The sequence below is a fragment of the Manacus vitellinus genome, unplaced genomic scaffold (assembly GCF_001715985.3).
Source record: "Manacus vitellinus isolate BGI_N305 unplaced genomic scaffold, ASM171598v3 scaffold_27_pilon, whole genome shotgun sequence".
In the NCBI taxonomy this organism is placed as follows: Eukaryota; Metazoa; Chordata; class Aves; order Passeriformes; family Pipridae; genus Manacus; species Manacus vitellinus.
Genome location: NW_021940039.1, coordinates 5,162,964 through 5,180,841, shown reverse-complemented (window position 1 = coordinate 5,180,841; position 17,878 = coordinate 5,162,964). Strand labels below are relative to the sequence as shown.

The 17,878-nt window shown below is 58.1% G+C and overlaps 1 protein-coding gene across 1 annotated transcript; it reads left to right on the top strand.

Annotated features, from left to right (window-relative positions):
- Window positions 1–381: 381 nt before the first annotated feature.
- Window positions 382–17,872, top strand: NCS1 (neuronal calcium sensor 1). The gene is made up of 8 exons (XM_029960576.1): window positions 382–883; window positions 13,602–13,626; window positions 15,112–15,250; window positions 15,754–15,832; window positions 15,946–16,034; window positions 16,350–16,427; window positions 16,807–16,923; window positions 17,604–17,872. Exons 1-7 carry the CDS (start codon window positions 382–384, stop codon window positions 16,903–16,905), a joined length of 1,011 nt encoding a protein of 336 aa, XP_029816436.1. The 3' UTR covers window positions 16,906–16,923; window positions 17,604–17,872.
- The last annotated feature ends 6 nt before the right edge of the window (window positions 17,873–17,878 follow it).

Here is a 17,878-nt window from a genome sequence, read left to right as displayed (position 1 = left end):
TCTCTTCCATAGTCTGAACACCCACAGTTCTCTCAGCCTGAATATCCTGAGCTGGAAGGGACCCACAAGGATCCAATTCCTCCAAGTCATGAGCAGACCCCTCTTCAGCTGGGGCACGAAGGGGTCGGAAGGTGCTTCTACAGCTGGAGGTATTGCTGTCCCACCAAGGTCACCCCCGCGCTCCGAGCTCAGCCTCGCTCCATCCTCCGTGTTCCCACCGCCAGCTCCCGGATCCCCTCTCTCCTCACCCCTCAGCTGCCCATCACCCCCCGGGGCAGCGCCCCGACCCCCAGCGCCCCCCCAGTCCTTCTCTCCGGCTGATCCCGCTGATCCCCGCGGAGCGGCTCGGGGCGGGGGCCGCTCTGGAATCCCCCTCCCTCCATGGAGCGCGGGCCGGCCGGAATTCCTTCCTCTCTCACCCCCCCCCATCGCGCACTCCCCATCCCACTCCGCAACGCGGGGCGGGGCGCGCCGCCCCCCACCCGCCCCTCCGCGCCCTCCGCGTCCGCTCCCCGCGCCCGCGGCGTGAGGGCGGGGAGGGCGCGCTGTAGCCGGGGACAACGCGAACGGTACACGCTCACGGCAACGCACCACGGACACCTACACCGACGACGCACACGACACGGCCACACGCAGGGCGCCCCGCAGCGCGGCTCTGTCGGCGAGCCCCGCCAACAAAGACCCCTCTCCGCCGCCCCCCCCCGCCGGCCGCGGCCGCCCCCCGGGAGTAAGCCGGGTCCGGGGCAGCCCCGCGAGGCAGCGGCCCCGCCGCTCCCCCCGCACAGGCCGGGAGGCGGCGGCTCAGAGGCCTTGCCGCCACCAGGGCAAAATCCAACAGCAAGTAAAAGCCTTGAAGTGTGGAGACTGACCAGGAAAACGTACTGGAGTCCCCCGGGCGGCTCGCCGGGATCCTGGGGTCGGGGTCCGCGTGCGCCGCTCCCCGGGTCGGTTGCCAGCGGCGAAAGCGGCGGCTCCTGCGGGGGCCGCTACCGAGGGCGCCAGCTCGCCGGCTGTGTGGAAGAATCAGGATGGCCTTGGAGGAGGAAAAAACCCATAAGGCAGCGAGACACGGAGAGGAGCAGCGAGCCCCCATGGGAAGCGCCGTTTTAATTACAAAAATAAACCATCCTCCGTGCTATCCTGAGCCTCCGGAACGGCGGGGCCACGGCCCATCCCTGCCCGCCCGCGCGCCGCACGAGCACGCGCCCCGATGTCCGCTCGCCGGCCCCCCGCCCATGCCCCGAGCATCCTTCCCCCGGGCTGCCCGGCCCCGGTACCCAGGGCCCGCCGCGGGGATTGTCCTCCTCGGAGCCAGGCAGCAGCTCCCGGAGCGGGGAGCTGAGCGTCTGGGTGGCTTCCAAAGTTTGGGTGCGTTAGTTGTAGGGGTTCCCTTTGTTATTGCGCTCTGAAGTGAAGAGACCCACACCGGCGAGTTCGGTATTTTTCTGAGTAGCTCAGTGTCGGTTTAATAACCTGATTTTCTAAGCGAGTGGCTTTCCCGTCTGGACCTCCACGTTAATCTTATTAACGTGGCTGGTGCCTGAGCCGTCCAGTTTTAGCAAAATCAGGGTTGTTTTTTTTTTTTCCTGAAGGATGCACAAAGGAAACAAAGGCTTTGGTGGCTCAAGTTTGCCTCCCCGCTTGCAGGTCGCAGATATTCCCTTAACGTGCAGCAGACCTGCGAGCTCTCCCCGCTGTCATTGCTGCAGTCCCACGGCAGCGCTTACCCAAAAAGGCAATAGATTAGGATGCAGCAAGTTCTCCCATATGGAGAAGAGGCAATACTGGTGCATTGCACAACCCTACACGCGGGGTTGCTCTCTGCCGTGGCAGAGCAGGCAGGAGGAGGGCAGATTGCGGTGGGGGCATGTCCTCGTAGCCAGAGAGGGTGTGATGGTTGGGGTACCCCAGCTGGGCTTCCTCAAAGTGCTCAGGGAGAAGAAATAGTGAGAAAGAGGCAGTGCTGGCTGGGCACAGCCCCTGTCTGGAGCTGGAGCTGGAGCTGGAGCTGAGCCCTGGGTTTTGGTGTCCTCACTGCAGCTGTCACCCACAGCAAGTGCAGCCACACCGGGCCAGGTACAGTTATTGCTGTGCTGCAATTGCAGCCACTGTGATGATCTGATCTCTGGTGGAGAGGGATCTGGGGACAGCCAGCCCCAGCACAGCCTGGTCTGCTGGTGATCTCCTGTGTGCTGGGATTTCTGCACCCTTGGGGTGGCTCCTCTCTGGGCCAGGAAGGTGCAGTCGATGTGGGGCACATGGGCAGTGATGTCCCTTGTCTTACCTGCACCCAAACACAGTGCTGCTGAAACCATCATCTGTAGGCACAGGGATGTTTCTTCGCTGGATGAGGCCAGCAGAGAGTCACTGCCTTTTGCATCACTTCATTCCCAACTTTCTGCTCCTCTCTTTCGGGTGCCCTCCTCTTTCCACTGCACCCTTTCCAAGAAAGATTATGGTTCTCCCATCTCTCCCTTGGTGAGTTCCCAGCCTGCCTGTGGGTTTGCCTGCCTGCTCTGGACCTCTCACTGCCTCTTTGCCAAGGTGCAACAGACCCATGTACCTGTGCAGGTGAGGCAGCAGCACCTGGCAGCCATACCACGAGGCAGCACATGGCTCTTGGCATGGCCAGAGCCTGGTGCAGCATCCCAACGTGCTCCAGCAGCGTGTGGCTGGTGGTGTGGTGCCTGTCAGGGAGAGCCGTCGCTAATTCCAGGCTCTGTTTGTTGATCTCTGCTCATTCCACCTCTCGTCTCTGGGATTAATTACTTTTGCTGAGCGTTTCTGCCCCTTTTCAACAGCTGTCAAGGCGAGTGTGCATTCCCTTGTCTGGCAAAGCACTTCACAGGGCCCTCCCAGGCACGGCTGAGAGCCTCTGATTTATCTTCAGACCCTGGGAGATTGGAAAGATATTAATTTCCTTCTGTGTTTTGGGGAATCCAGGCAGAGGAGAGGCAGGTAGGAGGGCAGGGCTGTGCTGAGTACGGCGGGAGGGACTGATCAGACCCCCGTGCTGTGGCTGTTGGAACAGCCGGGGCAGGGGATAATCATACCCACAAATCCATGGAATATTCAAGAATTTCTGGGGGCCTGCTTGGGAAAGGTTTTGCTCCACAGCACAGTGGTATTTCGGCACCTTTCTGTCAGATGCTGGTGACCATCCTAAGAGCATCCCTGGCCTGTGGTGCCCATCCCATGTTCTGGCTGCCGCGTTGCTGAGCAGGTGCCATCCCTGCCTCGTGCATGGTGCTGCTTCTGCTGCTGCTACAGCACATCTGGGCAGATGTCTCTGGGAGCCTGAAACTGGCAGGTGATGATGGGGACCCACTTTTATCCCAGGGAGGTTCCCGTGGCAGCGTGAGCCGTGGCTGTGGTATGTGAAGGGCTTCTCCCACGCTGGGATTTCCTCCCATTGCATCATTTTCTGTTCGTGTGATTGCCACACAAAACGAAGCAAATAACAAAAAGCCCCTTCTCGGTTCTGCAGGATCAGAGGGATGGGGAGATGTCACCCCCCCTCTCCCCACCCCATGCAGCTTTTCTGCACATTTATCTCATCCATGGGACACTGCAGTCCGTGCTGGTGTCTCCTCAGTGGTATTCCAGTGCCTGGTGGCTTCCTGTGTCCCCTCTCCCCCCTGGGACTTCCATCTCCTATTTATGGTGTTTCACTGGTCATAGCAATCCTGGGACAAGCAGGTGGTGGGAACAGCCAGGAGAGAAGTCTGGGATGTTTCATGTGCCAGGACAATTGTAGGCAAGGTGGTTAAGCCGGGGATGCTGCAGAGCTGCCGTCAGCGGCCTCTGTGAGCGGGGAGAAATGTTTTACTGCGTGTATGCAGAGCAGGTTGTCCCAGGCCCTGCTGGGAACCGGACATGGAAAGGCAGGAGCCTGGAAACCTTGTCTCTTGGCTCCTCTCCCCACTCTGCTCCTGACTTACAGTGCTGGGGGCCAGATTTTAATGGCATTTGGACACCTAAAGGCAGAGAAGGACATCTGAGGGCTTCTTTGAAGTGCTGGCTGCCCAGGTTCTGTTGGTTTGGACCCATCACCATGTGCACTTCTGCATCCCCAGGCACCTGAGCGCTCAGGAATACCTGGCAGTGCCAAGCTCACCCATCTGCCAGGTGCTGGAGCAGTGCTGGTGGGGAGAACCAGGCTGAGGGGTGAGGATTTAACCCTCCTCAGAGGCCAGGTTGGTGCCACACAGGAGCATGCAGGAGAAGCCAATGCCTAGGGAGACTAATACTGAATAATAAATTATGCAATTCTTTGTACTTCTATGCATCCTTTCATCCAAAAGCCCTCAAAGTGCTTTATAATAATTAATTTATTAATCTTCCTCCTGCCTCGTTGGGGTAGCTCAGAGATGCAGTTTTGTGTTGTGTCCCTCGAGGTGGTAACTCCTGAGACTTGAAGGAACCACCATCCTCCCTGGATCACATCTGACAACCCCTCTTCTACAGGGATTTAAACCTGAGCTTAGCTTGGGCCAAGTGCTCAGAGCTGAGGGCCACGGTGGGACTTGGGATTGTGCTTAAGAGCCTTGTGGGGCCATTCAGAGGGTTCTGCTAAGCTGGAGATTTATGAAGGTCCTGGGGTATGGCTGCAACCTGCATAAAGTGTGTAAAGTGCACATGTGGGTGCACAGCATGTGTCCTGGGTGGAAATGGCTTGACATGGACTCCTGGGAGAGAAATTGGGAGAGAAATACAGAGCCAAGTGTCCCTTCTTGCAGCAGCGCTCCCAGGCCAGCCCAGCCACAGCACTGGCAAACCTTGAAATCATGAAGCAGATTTAACAATGTGAGGTTGTTTCAGAAAAGCATCTTAGCCCTTTTTTTTTTTTTTAATATTTTTGGGGAAGATTGGCTTTCAGGGTTCCCTTAGCACTGCCCATGTGCAGAACTAACACTGTATTATTTTTGATGCCAGCTGCAATAGCTGAGCAATCCGTCACGCTCGGAGCCCTGTCGGTGCAGCAGCATCACTGCTGGGGCTGGGTTGGGATCAGGGGGATGGTCCTGGTGCTCTGGAGGCCACGGTGGGACTCCAGTGAAGGTGTGGGAGCCACGGCAAGGGTGCCAAAACGGCACCCAGGCTGCAGAGAGGGTGCGGGGAGAGGAAGATGCTCTTTTCCCAGGAACCATGTCCCACCCACTGTGATCTATTTTGTGGATTTTTAAACTCACTCCGGCATCATCATTTTCTGCTCTTTTACAATAAGCCACAAAATTGGCTCTGTTGCTCGACAGTAATGCAGGGAATTAATGGGCATTAGTTTAAGAGCAAATGATAAACATATTGATTTGTAGTTACGGGGGTACGTGGTGGCGGGTGGAATTCTGTGGGAAAGGAAAGGAAATTCTACGACAGCAGCAGTTTTCAGCCAGGAAAATCACTCAGTTCCTCGCTGGGGGAACCAGGCTGGGGCTTTACTCCATCGTGCTGCCCCTGTGCCAGGGAAATGTGCTGCTGGGGTGGTGGGCAGGAGCAGAGGAGGGACCTCAGTAGCTCCCCACTGCTGCTGGTTTATTTTTAGCCTCCAAAGTGTTTGGCCCCAGGCACTGGGTTTCTCTGCCAGGTTGGTTCGTGTTGAAATCCCGCCTGTTGCTCATCCAGCAGAAAGTGGGGTGAGCTGGCCAGGTGGCTACGGACCCGTTATCCCTCAGTGGCAATGCTGGGGGGAATATTCACAGTGATGGGTGACTTTTAACAGGGGATGGAGTGACAGGACAAAGGGGAATGGCTTCAGACTGAGAGAGGGCAGGGTTAGGTTGGATATTGGGAAGAAATTCCTGATGGTGAGGATGGTGAGGCCCTGGCACAGGTTGCCCAGAGGAGCTGTGGCTGCCCCATCTCTGGAAGTGTTCAAGGCCAGGTTGGACAGGGCTTGGGGTCCCAAGGCAGGACGATGGGCAGGATATGCCAGAGGGATGCCCAGGGGCTGGCATTTGGTTTTGCTCTGTTTTTACTGCAGCCACATGTAACCCAGAGCTGTGAAGGTGGTGGTTGTGGTTCATGTTCACTGCAAGTTTGATGGGGACCTGCTGTGCTGCCTTCAGAGGGCTGTGACAGTCTGGAGCCATCTCCAGCCCCTTCCCCAAGGAGACCCCGACCTGATCCCAGTGAATCTCACGACTGGGCACCCCATGTGCGCGCGGACCTGGGATCCCGTAGGTCGATAAAAGCAAAGCAAGTTTTGGGGTGTCAAAAGCAAATTTTGAGGAGTCCCTGCGATCCCTGGGAGTTGCTTGCAGTGCTGGGGCGGGGAGGTGGGGACGTGACCGAGGGCCCTGAGGGTTCCCTCTGCGGCAGAGCGGAGCAGCCGTCCCCGCCGGCCGCGCTCGCGCCGCTGCCGCTCCGGCATCAGAAGAATCACATTTCATTTATCCCCTGACATGTTAATGGATCTGCTTAACCACTCTCCTGACCTTTGCTGCTGCCGCTATAATTAAGGTTGTGAAACAAGAAGCTCTGAAGGCATCAAAGGAAGCGGCTGCTTCAGGGAGGAGCCTGCGGATGCGCTCGCTCTGTTATCGGGGTGACATCTGTGGGGTTGCTTTGATTCTCTCTCCCCTCCTTGTTCTCCTGGGAGCTGGATGGCAAGGGGAGCCAGGGTTTGTGCCCTGGGCAGGGGTGGCCATGGGGTGCTCAGCCCAGGACAGGGTGTGTCGCTCTCATCTCCATTGCTGTGGGTTCCTCAGCCTGGTGGTGCCGGCACAGGGCTCTCTCCTCACAGCTCCGGCACGTTCTCTCTTCAAGGCATGTTTTTGCTTTCCAACTGGAAGGAGGGCTGCCTGTGCTTTGTACACTGCTTCAGCCACCTGTATTTCTCCAGCATCTTCTGATGGATGGCCGGACCACGTGGAGCTGCTCTGGATGTTGGTGTTACCCCTTGGTGAGCTCTGGTTCCTGCAAGAGAGACCAGGAGGGTGGCAGAGATGGCCCTGCTGTCAGGGAGGCTTTGCCAGGAGAATCCTTCTGACTTTCCTGAAAGCAGGGAGCAATGGCTGGGCTGGAGAGGCTTCCCTTCTCCTCCAGAGGGGAGTTTTCTCCTCTGCCTGGGGCAGGAATCACTCTGTGGGTTTGGGACAGCACACTGGAGTGCAAGGCCATGCTGAAATCCCTGTGGCCAAGGGATGGATTGAGCAGGGGGCAGGAAGCAGCTGGGCAGTTCCATGCCTGTTCCATGCCTGTTCCCAGCAATACTGGGGATGCTCAGCTCCACCAGGGCATTGCTGCACTGGCTCATGAGGAAGCCGGGATTAAATCCAGCCTGGGATAGACCTGTCACAGCCACCAGTTCCTGCTGTGGGGGTGCTCCAATCTGATTCATTAATTTCCAAATGAAGGCACCGTCCTTTGCCCTTCCTCTGCTGCCTTTGCTGCAAAGAGCAACTGCTGCTTTTTCCCTAAACCCAATTTCCAAAGCCTAATGTCGGGCCCTTAAATATTTAATAAAGTCTAAAAAGGATTTCAACTGCATATTGGCTTTCCTGTTGGTACCGGCCCCGGGGGAGATGAGAACAGAACTGCTCATGGACCTGTTTATCCAGTCTGGGAGCAAGACAGACCACTAATGGTGAGGAAGTGCCAAACGCACAGGCAGCGCTCCCGCGTATCGCTCCGTGTCTCCGTGACAAATGACACCAATAACACTGTTGGGCTCCTGAACCCGCCACAGTGCTGGCAATGTGTGTGGCTGATGGGGAGAGAAGTCAAATTTGGCGAACTGGGATGGGGATGTCCTGCTCCAACAGGTAGGCAGCTCCAGCTGTGTGGGTGACAACGCAGTGGGGCTGCTCCCACCTCCCTTTGGGATGTTGGAGGGATGGATACCTGCATGAGGACACTCCAGCCCGTGGGTGATGTGTCTGGGAACAGGGATGAGCAGGGGGCTGAGATGGGGTGGTTTGGGCAAGGTGCAGCTGGTCATCTCTGGGAGCAAAAGAAAATGTCATCGGGCAGGTTCCTGCTGTGGTTGTTTTGTGGTGCCAGGGTTTAATGCCTCTTTCCCAGAGCTGTCCCTGTGCCACCCAGAAGCAGGAGCAAAGCCCAGCCTGGGCAGTCTGATGGCCCTAGAGCTGGAGCTGAGCCCTGACACAGGGCACGGGATTGTCTGCTCTGTAATGGTTAACCAGGACATTGTTATGGAGTTCAGCCTGGGTCAGTGTTTGCAGGTGTGAAGTCTGCACAGAGTACCTGCTGTACCAAGCCCAGTGGTCACTCTGAGGGGACTTCTACAGGGGTGTTTGTTCAGACTGTGATGCTGAGCCCGAATCTGTCTCCCAGGGGCTGGAGTGAAATCGGAGCGAGCGCACGCACACGCTGCCGAGCCGGGCGGGAGGGAGCTCGTAGCTCGTAATTGGTCAATATTAACATTGTGATGATGTTGAAAGTGGAGTTCGTATCAGAGTTATATTCAGAAAATTCTTAAATATGTGTTTCCCAGAGGCAAGGGGCGGAGTGTGTTGGGCATAAATTGCAGGGTGTGCGGGGCTCACCCTGGAGCACCCTGGTATTTTACGCATGAGGGACCGATTAGCGCACGCATGAGCACCCCCGTCATTTCCTCATCCGTGCCCAATGAGTTCACGCATGAGCACCCAATTAATACACAGATGAGCGCACAATTAATTTACATGTGAGCACCCGGTTGATTTATGCATGGCTGCCCAGTTAATTCATGCTGGACTGCACGCTTTTCCGTGCATGAGCGCCCTGGCGGCTGATGCATGAGTGCCCAGTTAATTGGTGCATGTGCCTCCAACCAGTTCATGCCTGAGTGTCCAATTAATTTATGCATGAGCACCTGATCCACTCACACCTGAGTGCCCAATTAGTACGTGCACAAGTGTGTTATCTACTAATTACACTAATTTACACATGAGTGCCCAATTAGTTCACGCAGGAGTGCCCAGCGAGTTGACGCGTGACTGCTCAATTAATCCGTGCATGAGCGCCCCAGAAATTCATGAATACCACAAAAAATTGATGCATGAGCCCCCAGCTGGCTCGTGCATGAGAGCCCCTTTCACTCACGCCTCAGCACCCTGGCAGTTCATGCATGAGCACCCAATTAGTTCACCTAGAAGCACCCACATAATTTATGCATGAGTGTCCAATTAGTCCATGCATGATCTCCCGGTGTATTTTTGCATGAGTGCCCATCTGGCTCAGCTGTGGGTGCCCAGTTAGTGCAGGCCTAACTGCCTCAGTCCTTCATGCCTGAGCACACACTTTGCTCATGCAGGAGCACCCACTGCACACATGTGGGTGCCCAATTTCCCATTGTCTTGGGGCCGTGTTGAGCATCCACGGCAGGTTTAGGCAGCCTCAAACCCAGTGGGAGCCCAGCTTAGGGTGATGAGCTGGCTCCCCCAGCCTGGGATGCCCAGGAACCTGTGAGGACCCTGTGAAAGAGAAGCAGATCCTGCCAAGACTCAGTGGGTGGTGCTGGACCAGTCGACTGTGGGTTGGCAGCAGAGCCCATGACCCGGCAGAGCTGGAGTGCCCTGTGGCAGTGAGGGAAGCCACTTTGTGGCTGGAAATAATTAACTGGTTTCCTGATAAGGTGGTGGTGGCCATTGCCCTCGTGGGGCTAGAACATCATGTCACCTCATGAATCCCACTGTGGCCGGGGGTCCCTGAAGCATTTTGAATTTGGCCACCTCCTGCCCTCCTTCCTGCTGCCCCGGTCCTGCCACGGTCCAGCGAGCAGTGAGCTCCCCTGCAGCAGGGACACGGATGGGGATTTGCAGTCCCGGGTCCCTCCTCTCCTCGCTGCCTGGCAAACACAAATTAACAGGCTTCAGCACTGATTAACCAGAGCTGATTCTTGCTGCAGTGGCAGCTGGGTGGTGGGAGGAGAGGGGGCACGGGAAGGGCGGGTGGTGACGGAGCTGTCAGTCCTCGCCTGTGCCGCTGGGATTGATGGAGAGGTGGGGGGAGAGGGTTGGGGGGGTTTGGGTACCGGTAGCTGGGAGGAGGGTGCCAGGGGCTGCTTGGAGGCTCTGCCCCTCTGTGCTCTGTGAGATGTGCAGCCAAAACCCTCCTGCCAGCTGAGGCGGGAGCAGGAGCGGACCGACCAGTGCCACCAAGGGCAGCGAGGGCCCGTGGCCGCAGTTTGGCCGTGCGGGGCAGCTCCTGAGCTGCTCTGGGTGCCTGTCCCCACTGCCTGTCCCTGTCCCCACTGCCTGCCCTGCCTGCGGTGTGAACCCCTCGCTCGGCGATTCCCCGTTCTTTGCCAGGAGCAGCAGGAACAGCGATGTGCTGTCACTGGTCGCTGCTGCCGTGCGGTGATGTTCCTACGGGGCCGGCGTCTGCGGCGCGTAGCCCGGGGCTCCCGGCTCGGCGATGCCTCTTCCAGCGCTGCGGTTCATAACGAATGCTAATACCCTGCCTTTATTTAGCGCCTTTCATCCCCAAGGATCCCGGGGCACGCTGCTGCTAACAAGCTGCTACGTGTGCTATTTATAGCCCTCCCCATAGCGGCTGCGGGAGCGGCGGTCCCTGGAGCACGGCACGGCAGCTGAGCCCAGCTCAGACCCGGCTTAGCCGGAGCTCGGCTCTGCTCCGCTGCGATGCTGCAGTGGGGCTGCTGGGGGTCACCCCCTCGTCCTTGTGCGCCGGGGGCACACCTGGCTGAGGTTTGTATCGCTGCAAATTGATGTGTACCGGCTCAGCATCGCGCCGTAATCGATGCCGGGGGAGGGAAATGCAGCAGCCGCCGCTGCCACACGGGTACTTTCTGTGAGCTTGGCTGGGCTCTGCGTGCCGGGGAGCTGCAGAGCGTGGATCCGGGTGAGTGGAGGGACAGCCCTGCCTCTCTGTGTGTCCCCTGTTCCCAGCCTCAGGACAGGTGACTCAGTCACACACTCAATGGTGTGTCCCCCAGGGCTTCCCTGTCTGCAGGTCCAGCTGCCGGGCTGGGCATTAGCATCCCTAATCGGTGCCGCTGGCTGTCACACCCGGCAAGGTCGGAGTGGCTGGGAAGGGACAATCATGAAGTCATCATCTGTCCCAGATCCGTAGCAGCAGACACAGGGAGGCAGGTACAGCTCAGGCCCCGCTCACCTGGCCACAGCCACGCTGGATCAGGGCTGGGGTGTTTCCCTGCACTGGGAACACTCTACCCCTGTGGAGAGGGGAGCTTTGGTGGCAGATTTGGAGGGGTGCTCCCAGAGGTGGGTGGTTTTCCAAGGGCTGGGAGATGAGGCTGTGCTCCCACCCCAGGGCAAACCCCACAGCTTCCTCCGCACCCGGAGGACAGGCACTGGTGCCTGTGTGCTGGAGGAGGGATGGGGCTCTGCGTGGCTCCATTCCAGGATGCACATTAACAAATCCCTCCTCGGGAGCCCCGTGCTGATTTTCAGGCTGGCACCTGAGTGGTTTCCTCCGTCGGAAAAGCCTCTCCTGGGAGCATCACACATCCCTCCTGCGGCACGAGGGGAGCTGGCTCCATCCCTCCCTCCCGCCTCAACCCGAGCGTATCATTACCAGCATTTCTCCTGCACTAAAAAAAGCACAAATTTCTTAATTGTTTCCTGCTGGAGTTGAAAGGCAGCTCCCGGGCCCAAAATAGCACGTTGGGGGAAACGCAGTCGAACAAGAGAGAGCAGAAGGCGATCTGCCTGGAGGAGCTGAGCCGAGCCCTGACTGCAGCCTCAGGCTGCTGCTTTGGCTCCTTTCACCTGCCCCAAGGGCTGCCCGAAGTCCTGCTGCTCACCCTCCTCCTCCTCCTTCCACCTGCCCTTCGTGGTGCCTGCTTGGGCTTGACTGGGGCTGCGGAGCTGGTGCCTGGGGATTCTCGAGGTGGGGGTCGTGGCCAGTGTGTTGATGCTTGTAGGGAATGTGTGCAGAGAAGCCCATTTCTGTAAGAGATGTCACTCAGCATCTCTCTTTTGGAAGGATGCTTCCATGCAACCCTTTTTTTGGGATGGGGAAATCCCTTGGGACTGGCATGACTGTTGTTTTAGCCCACCCCAGCTCAGCTGCTGGATGCAGCATATCCTTTCTGGCTCCCTTCTGACAGGAGACCTCTATCCTTTCCCCTGTCTGCTCTTCTGCCAAAACAAACAACTCTTCAAATCCCTCCTGCGGTGCAGCCAAAGCCCTTGGTGTCCTTCATCCCAGGTGCCAAGCATCCCTGTGCCTGCCCCACCTCTTGTGGGGTGTGGCTGCCCAGACACCCCATGGTGGTACTGCAGGTGCTGCTGCCCTGTGCCAACTCCCTGGGGAGTTTGGGGTAGCCCTTCCTGGGAGAACTGCAGGCTCTGTCCCTCCAGCAACCCCTGAGCTGGGATGGAGGGACCCCCAATGCATGGGGACAGCCTTGGGCACAGAAATTCCTGCCCACAGGGATGCTGGAGCCAGCACCCGGCACGTGGCGAGGGGGGCCCTCTCCTCTGCACTCTGCACCTTCTGCCAGGCACGTTACAAATCTTCCTGATGGAAAATTGCTTTCTTTTTTTATTTTTTTTTTTTTGCCATCCAAGGTAATTGGCATCTGTTGATGTGTCTTGGGTCTCTATTTTTATCAGCTGTTTGCACATTGACATCTCCGCTCGCCTCATTATCCCCGTGCCTTTCAGACCTGTGGCTTTGCTATCATTAGTTAGATGCACGATGCAAAAGAAATGACTAATGAGGTTGTTCCCCCCTGTGCCCACCCCCTGGCACGGGGCTCCCTGCTGGCATTCCGGCCAGGCACTGCTCCTGCAGTGGGACAAGCAGGGACGGGTGCCAGGCCCCTGCCCCGGCATCCCGCATCCCATCAGAGCCTTTCCTCTGCTGAGGACATTTGCCATCTCAGCAGCTGTCCCTGGGCTAGGGGCACTCAGGATTGCCAGTGTTTGCTGTTTTCTAACTTGTACGTTGTTGGGGTTTCTCCAGAGACTGGTGAAGCTTCCCAGGGCCCTGGGATGGGTCTGATGATGTTTCTCCAAGTGGGTCAGAGGCAGCTGGTACCTGGGGGGATGCCAGCTCTGGGGCTTTGCCCATGCCCATGTTCAGTATGTCAGGGCCAGGCATGTTCCTTCCCTGAGCTAACTCCAAGCAGATGTTTTGGCAGATGTTTCCAGGGATGTTTTAGCTCTGGGGAGGTGGGAGGGCAGGGCCAGTACTGTCCCTGCATGGTCCACAGTATCTTGCAGTGATGGTGCTGCACTCTCCTGGCAGGGACCAAAATATTTTGAGGAGCTCCCTAGTTTCAGGGCTGGAGTGTCCCCAGCACCTGCAGCCTTGGCCCCGCTGACCACCTGGGGTGGCCCAGGCTGTGCCTCAAAAGCAGCCACTGGCTTGTGGGGAACACATGGCAGCATGTGGAAAAAGTGAACCCTGGGGTATTCCCTAGGGAATTGACTGATGGGAGCCCTGGGGCATCCTCCCTGGGAATTCACTGATGGGAGCCCTGGGACGTCCTCCCTGGGAATTCACTGATGGGAGCCCCAGAACATCCTCCCAGGGAAGTCACTGATGGGAGCCCCAAGGCGTCCCCCTGGGAAGTCACTGGCAGAAGAGCAGAGGAACAGCTGTCACAGCAAAAGCACTAAATTCCTGTCTCTTTTTTTCCTCTTTTCTCCTATTTTCTCTTACAGTCACAGAGAAGGAGGTGCAGCAGTGGTGAGTGTCCTCTGTGGTGGTGAGCTGGCAGGGGTTTGGGGACGTGGGCGAGGGGAGGGGAGCTGATGGCACTCAGCCACCCTGCTGGCTGGGCAGAGGTGGGGGGTGCAGGAGGCATGGGCAGGGTGCAGGTGTTACCTCATAGGAAAAAGAGGGTTCAAAAAAGGTACAGAGAAAAGAAAATAGAGATTTTTTCCTTGCACACCTCATGCCTGGTGAGGCTTGACTGCTGCAGCTCTTGGCCCTTCCCTCCCCATATGGGTGGCATGGGGACATGGGGACTGTCCAGCTGGTGGCCAAGGCCTTGGCTGCAGGAGGCTGGTGCTGTCCCAGCAGGTCCCCATTTGCAGCAGGGCCCACAGAGGCTGGCAGGGGTAAGATCCATGGTTTCCTGCTGGCAGCATGCTCTCACCCCATCCCCTGCGCCCCCCCGAACACAGCGCCCTAGAAAAGCCACTGCTTCCCTTTCATCTCCCTACCCCACCAGTCAAGGTTTGCTTTCTTTATCTCTTTCTCTCATCCTTCCCCCCACCCGATGAGTCATAGCTGCAGCAGCGTGGAAAAGATGTCACCAGCACTTCGGTTTCCCACCTCGCCACCCCCTTCCCCTCCTCCCCCAGCCCTCGTCCCGCTGCCACGGGAGCCTGACAGATCTGGGCGATGTGTTGCATAATATTCACGTACCCCACGTGGTCCCCGTGTGCTCCCTGCATGCTCCCTGCACCCACAGGTGCCACACCCTCCAGGGTGGCACTTCACAGCACCCAGGGCCCCAGAGCTGGGACCAAGGGCTTTTTGAGGTGTTTGGAGATGCCACCTGAGGACACAGTAACCCCGCTGTGCCCCCCCAGTTCCCCCGAGCAGCTTTCACTTGGGATTGTGCAAAAATCGTATCCTGAGTTGGAAGGGACACACAAGGATCATCAAAATCCAGCTCCTGCATATCCCAAGAATCCCACCATGTGCCTGAGAGCATTGTCCAAATGCTTCTTGACTTCTGGCAGGCTCAGTGCCATGACCACTTCCCTGGGGAGCCTGTTCTGGTGCCCAAACACTCTCACAGAACCTCAGCTGCCATTGTGCCATTGTTTTTCACCAGAGCATGGCTGCAACACGGGGTTGCTGTCAGTCCTCTCTGGGCAGGGGGTCCCTGTCCCCTCCCAGCTCCTGGGCACCGTTCAACACAAGCCTGGTTGTGGCTCTGTTGCCACTTGTGGGCTGGCAGCAGGTTGGAGCAGCGGGCACTGCTCGGTGTCACCGGTGCCACTCGCTGCTTGTCCCCACTGCCACCCTCGCTGTGCTGCCCACAGGGACCTCATCCCACAGGGCTGGAAGGCTGCGGGTGGGTGATGGGAGTGACACAGGGAGCACCTGGGGACCTTCCCAGCTCCAGCCCACTGCAGCACTGGGAAGAGCCTCATCCCAGCTCCCCAGGGCTCAGCGGGGAGATCCTCCTGGTGCCCATGCTCTGTCCTCCCTCCACAGGTATAAGGGCTTTATCAAGGACTGTCCCAGTGGGCAGCTCGATGCCGCTGGCTTCCAGAAGATCTACAAGCAGTTCTTCCCCTTTGGCGACCCGACCAAATTCGCCACCTTTGTTTTCAATGTCTTTGATGAGAACAAAGTAAGTGTGGGATCTGGGGGGCAAGGTCCAGGGGAGTCAGGGCTGTGTCTGTGGTGGTGGTGGGATGGGTTTGGAGCACGGCTGTGCAGCACCGGAGGAGCAAAATATTCCAGTGCTTCCTGGGGCGTGAAATGGAAGTGGCGCAGCTGGAGCGAGTGAGCCCCCACGCTTATTTTAGTCGAGGAGAGTCACGTGGGGAAAGGCGATGAAGTGGCAAAGCAAGAGAGGAGAAACGAGATGTTTTGGTGCTGCTGACAAAAGCCCAGCCTTGCAGTGCCCCCACATTCCAGAGCTGCTCCTGCAGGGATGCTCGCTGGCGGGCCGGGCACCAGCGGCTGGATCACGCTGCTGGAGAGAGATCCTCCCTCGTCGCTCCTCCTGCATCGCTCCTCCCTCCCCGTTGCCTCCTTGGATGTGCCCCCTCGGAGGGCACATGTGGGCAGGGAGGGCTTTGCTGGACAGGGGTGGCAGCAGCACCCTCACCCCCTCCTTCCTTTCCCCAGGACGGGAGAATCGAGTTTTCGGAGTTCATCCAGGCGCTGTCAGTCACCTCCCGGGGGACGCTGGACGAGAAGCTGAGGTGTAAGTGCTCCCCATGGGATGCCGGTGGGCTCAGCCCCACGAGGGCGCTGGGGGATGTCACGTGGGGGTGACAGGCTGCGGTCCCAGCACCTCGGTGTTGCTCTGGCTTGCAGGGGCGTTCAAGCTGTACGACTTGGACAACGACGGGTACATCACGAGGAACGAGATGCTGGACATTGTGGATGCGATTTATCAGATGGTGGTGAGTGGGGTGTGGGGGGGTGAGTGGGTTGAGCAGCCTCTGGGGGTCCCTGCTGGGCTGGAGCTTGGCTCTCTGGGAATGCTGAAACACCTCCAGTTCCTTCTTTGGCTTTTTTCGATGGGGGATTTTGGCCATCGTGGCCAGGACAGGGTCTGGGTCTGACTGCTGTGTGTGGTTCTGGTGCCAACACCGTCCCCTTGCACTCTGTCCTGATGTCAGGGGTGTTGCGGGGACAAAACTCGTGTCCTTGCCTGGGGACCCCTTCCAGGCAGGGCACAGGTGGGTGTGTGACCGGGCCCTATCCTGCTGCTGCAGGGAAACACAGTGGAGCTTCCTGAGGAGGAGAACACACCGGAGAAGAGGGTGGATCGGATTTTTGCCATGATGGACAAGGTGAGAATGCTTGAGGGCTTTTTCCCTGGGGCCAAGGGATTCAGGAGGTGCTTTGGGCCCCTTTCCTGCATCTCGGCTCTTGCAGGTGCCTCCTTCCCTCATCAATACAAGGTCTCAGCTGCCACCAGGATCGCTGTCAGACCCCCCCCACATCCTCCAGGGATCCCTGTATCCATTTCAGGGTCCCCAAGGTGGCACTGCCCCATCCATGGCACTCCTCCCTGGCTGCAGGCGTGGGTGGCTCGATGGGGAAACCGAGGCTGCGGCAGTGGGGAGGACCCGGGGGGCTGTGTGGGATGGTGTGGGTGCTGCCAGGGTGCTCGGTGCCGAGGTCACTCAGCTGGGCCAAAGTGGTGCTGTAACAGGAGTGTTTTTCCAGAATGCAGATGGGAAGCTGACGCTGCAGGAATTTCAGGAGGGCTCCAAGGCCGACCCCTCCATCGTGCAGGCGCTCTCCCTCTATGACGGGCTCGTATAGTCCCGGGGCCAAGCGGCGGTGAGTGCGGGGCGGGGGGCCGGGGGTGCCCCATGTCCCACCTCCCTGGTGCCATTCCCATCTTTCCTGGCTGATTCTCCTCTGCTGAAGCATCAAAACATGGGCATCCCCCTCAGATCCAGAAGGGGGGGATGTCTGCCCCATTCTGATGGGTTTCTCCCAGTCCCTCCCATCCCACAGAGCACCCCCAGACCACATCCCATGGGGGTGGCAGCGTTTGCCTGTGGCACAGCTCATGCTCTCACCAACAGATTTGGCTGCAGAGGAGGCAGGGAGGCAGCTGGCATGCTGGGGGCATGGGGATGCTCCAGAAAGATATTAAATTAAATGTTTTATTTATATTATATCTTATCATATTATCTCTGGAGCTGGCGGCATTGGAGACTCTGTGGTTCACGGCATCCCACAAATGCTGGGCAGAGCACACCATGGACCTTTATGTACCCCATGGGGCCATGTAGAGGTGTCTCACGGGGTGATTTTGTTCATCCCAGTCCAGTCAGCGCCCAGCCGTGGGGGGTGAGGCGTTTTTTAACCTCACTGGAGTTCTGAGCTCTTCAAAATCTCCCTTGTGTTTCCCGCTTTGCCTTTCCAGCTGCGCTGCTGTCTCGCGAGGTGGCCACGGGGATTTCTGCCCATCCTTCTCACCCCGTTTCCCTTCTCTCCGCCCTCTCCTGCAGATGCCTGGGGGAAGACGCTCTCCGTGCCATCCGACCACCGCCGCGCGAAGCTTGCCTGTCCCTCTCGGCCTTCCTTTCTGTTCCGCGAGCAAAGGATGCCCTCGCAGCGCGAGCTCACTCCCCCTCTCTGCACTCTGAACCAGCCGCTGCCATTCGCCAACTTCTGCTTTTAAAAAAAAAAAAAAAAACCCCGCGCCAGACCCTGGTCTGAGCGGCAGCGAACGCCCAAGACTTCAGGGCCGGGGGAACSGGTCGAGCGTCGCCGAAGGCAGAGC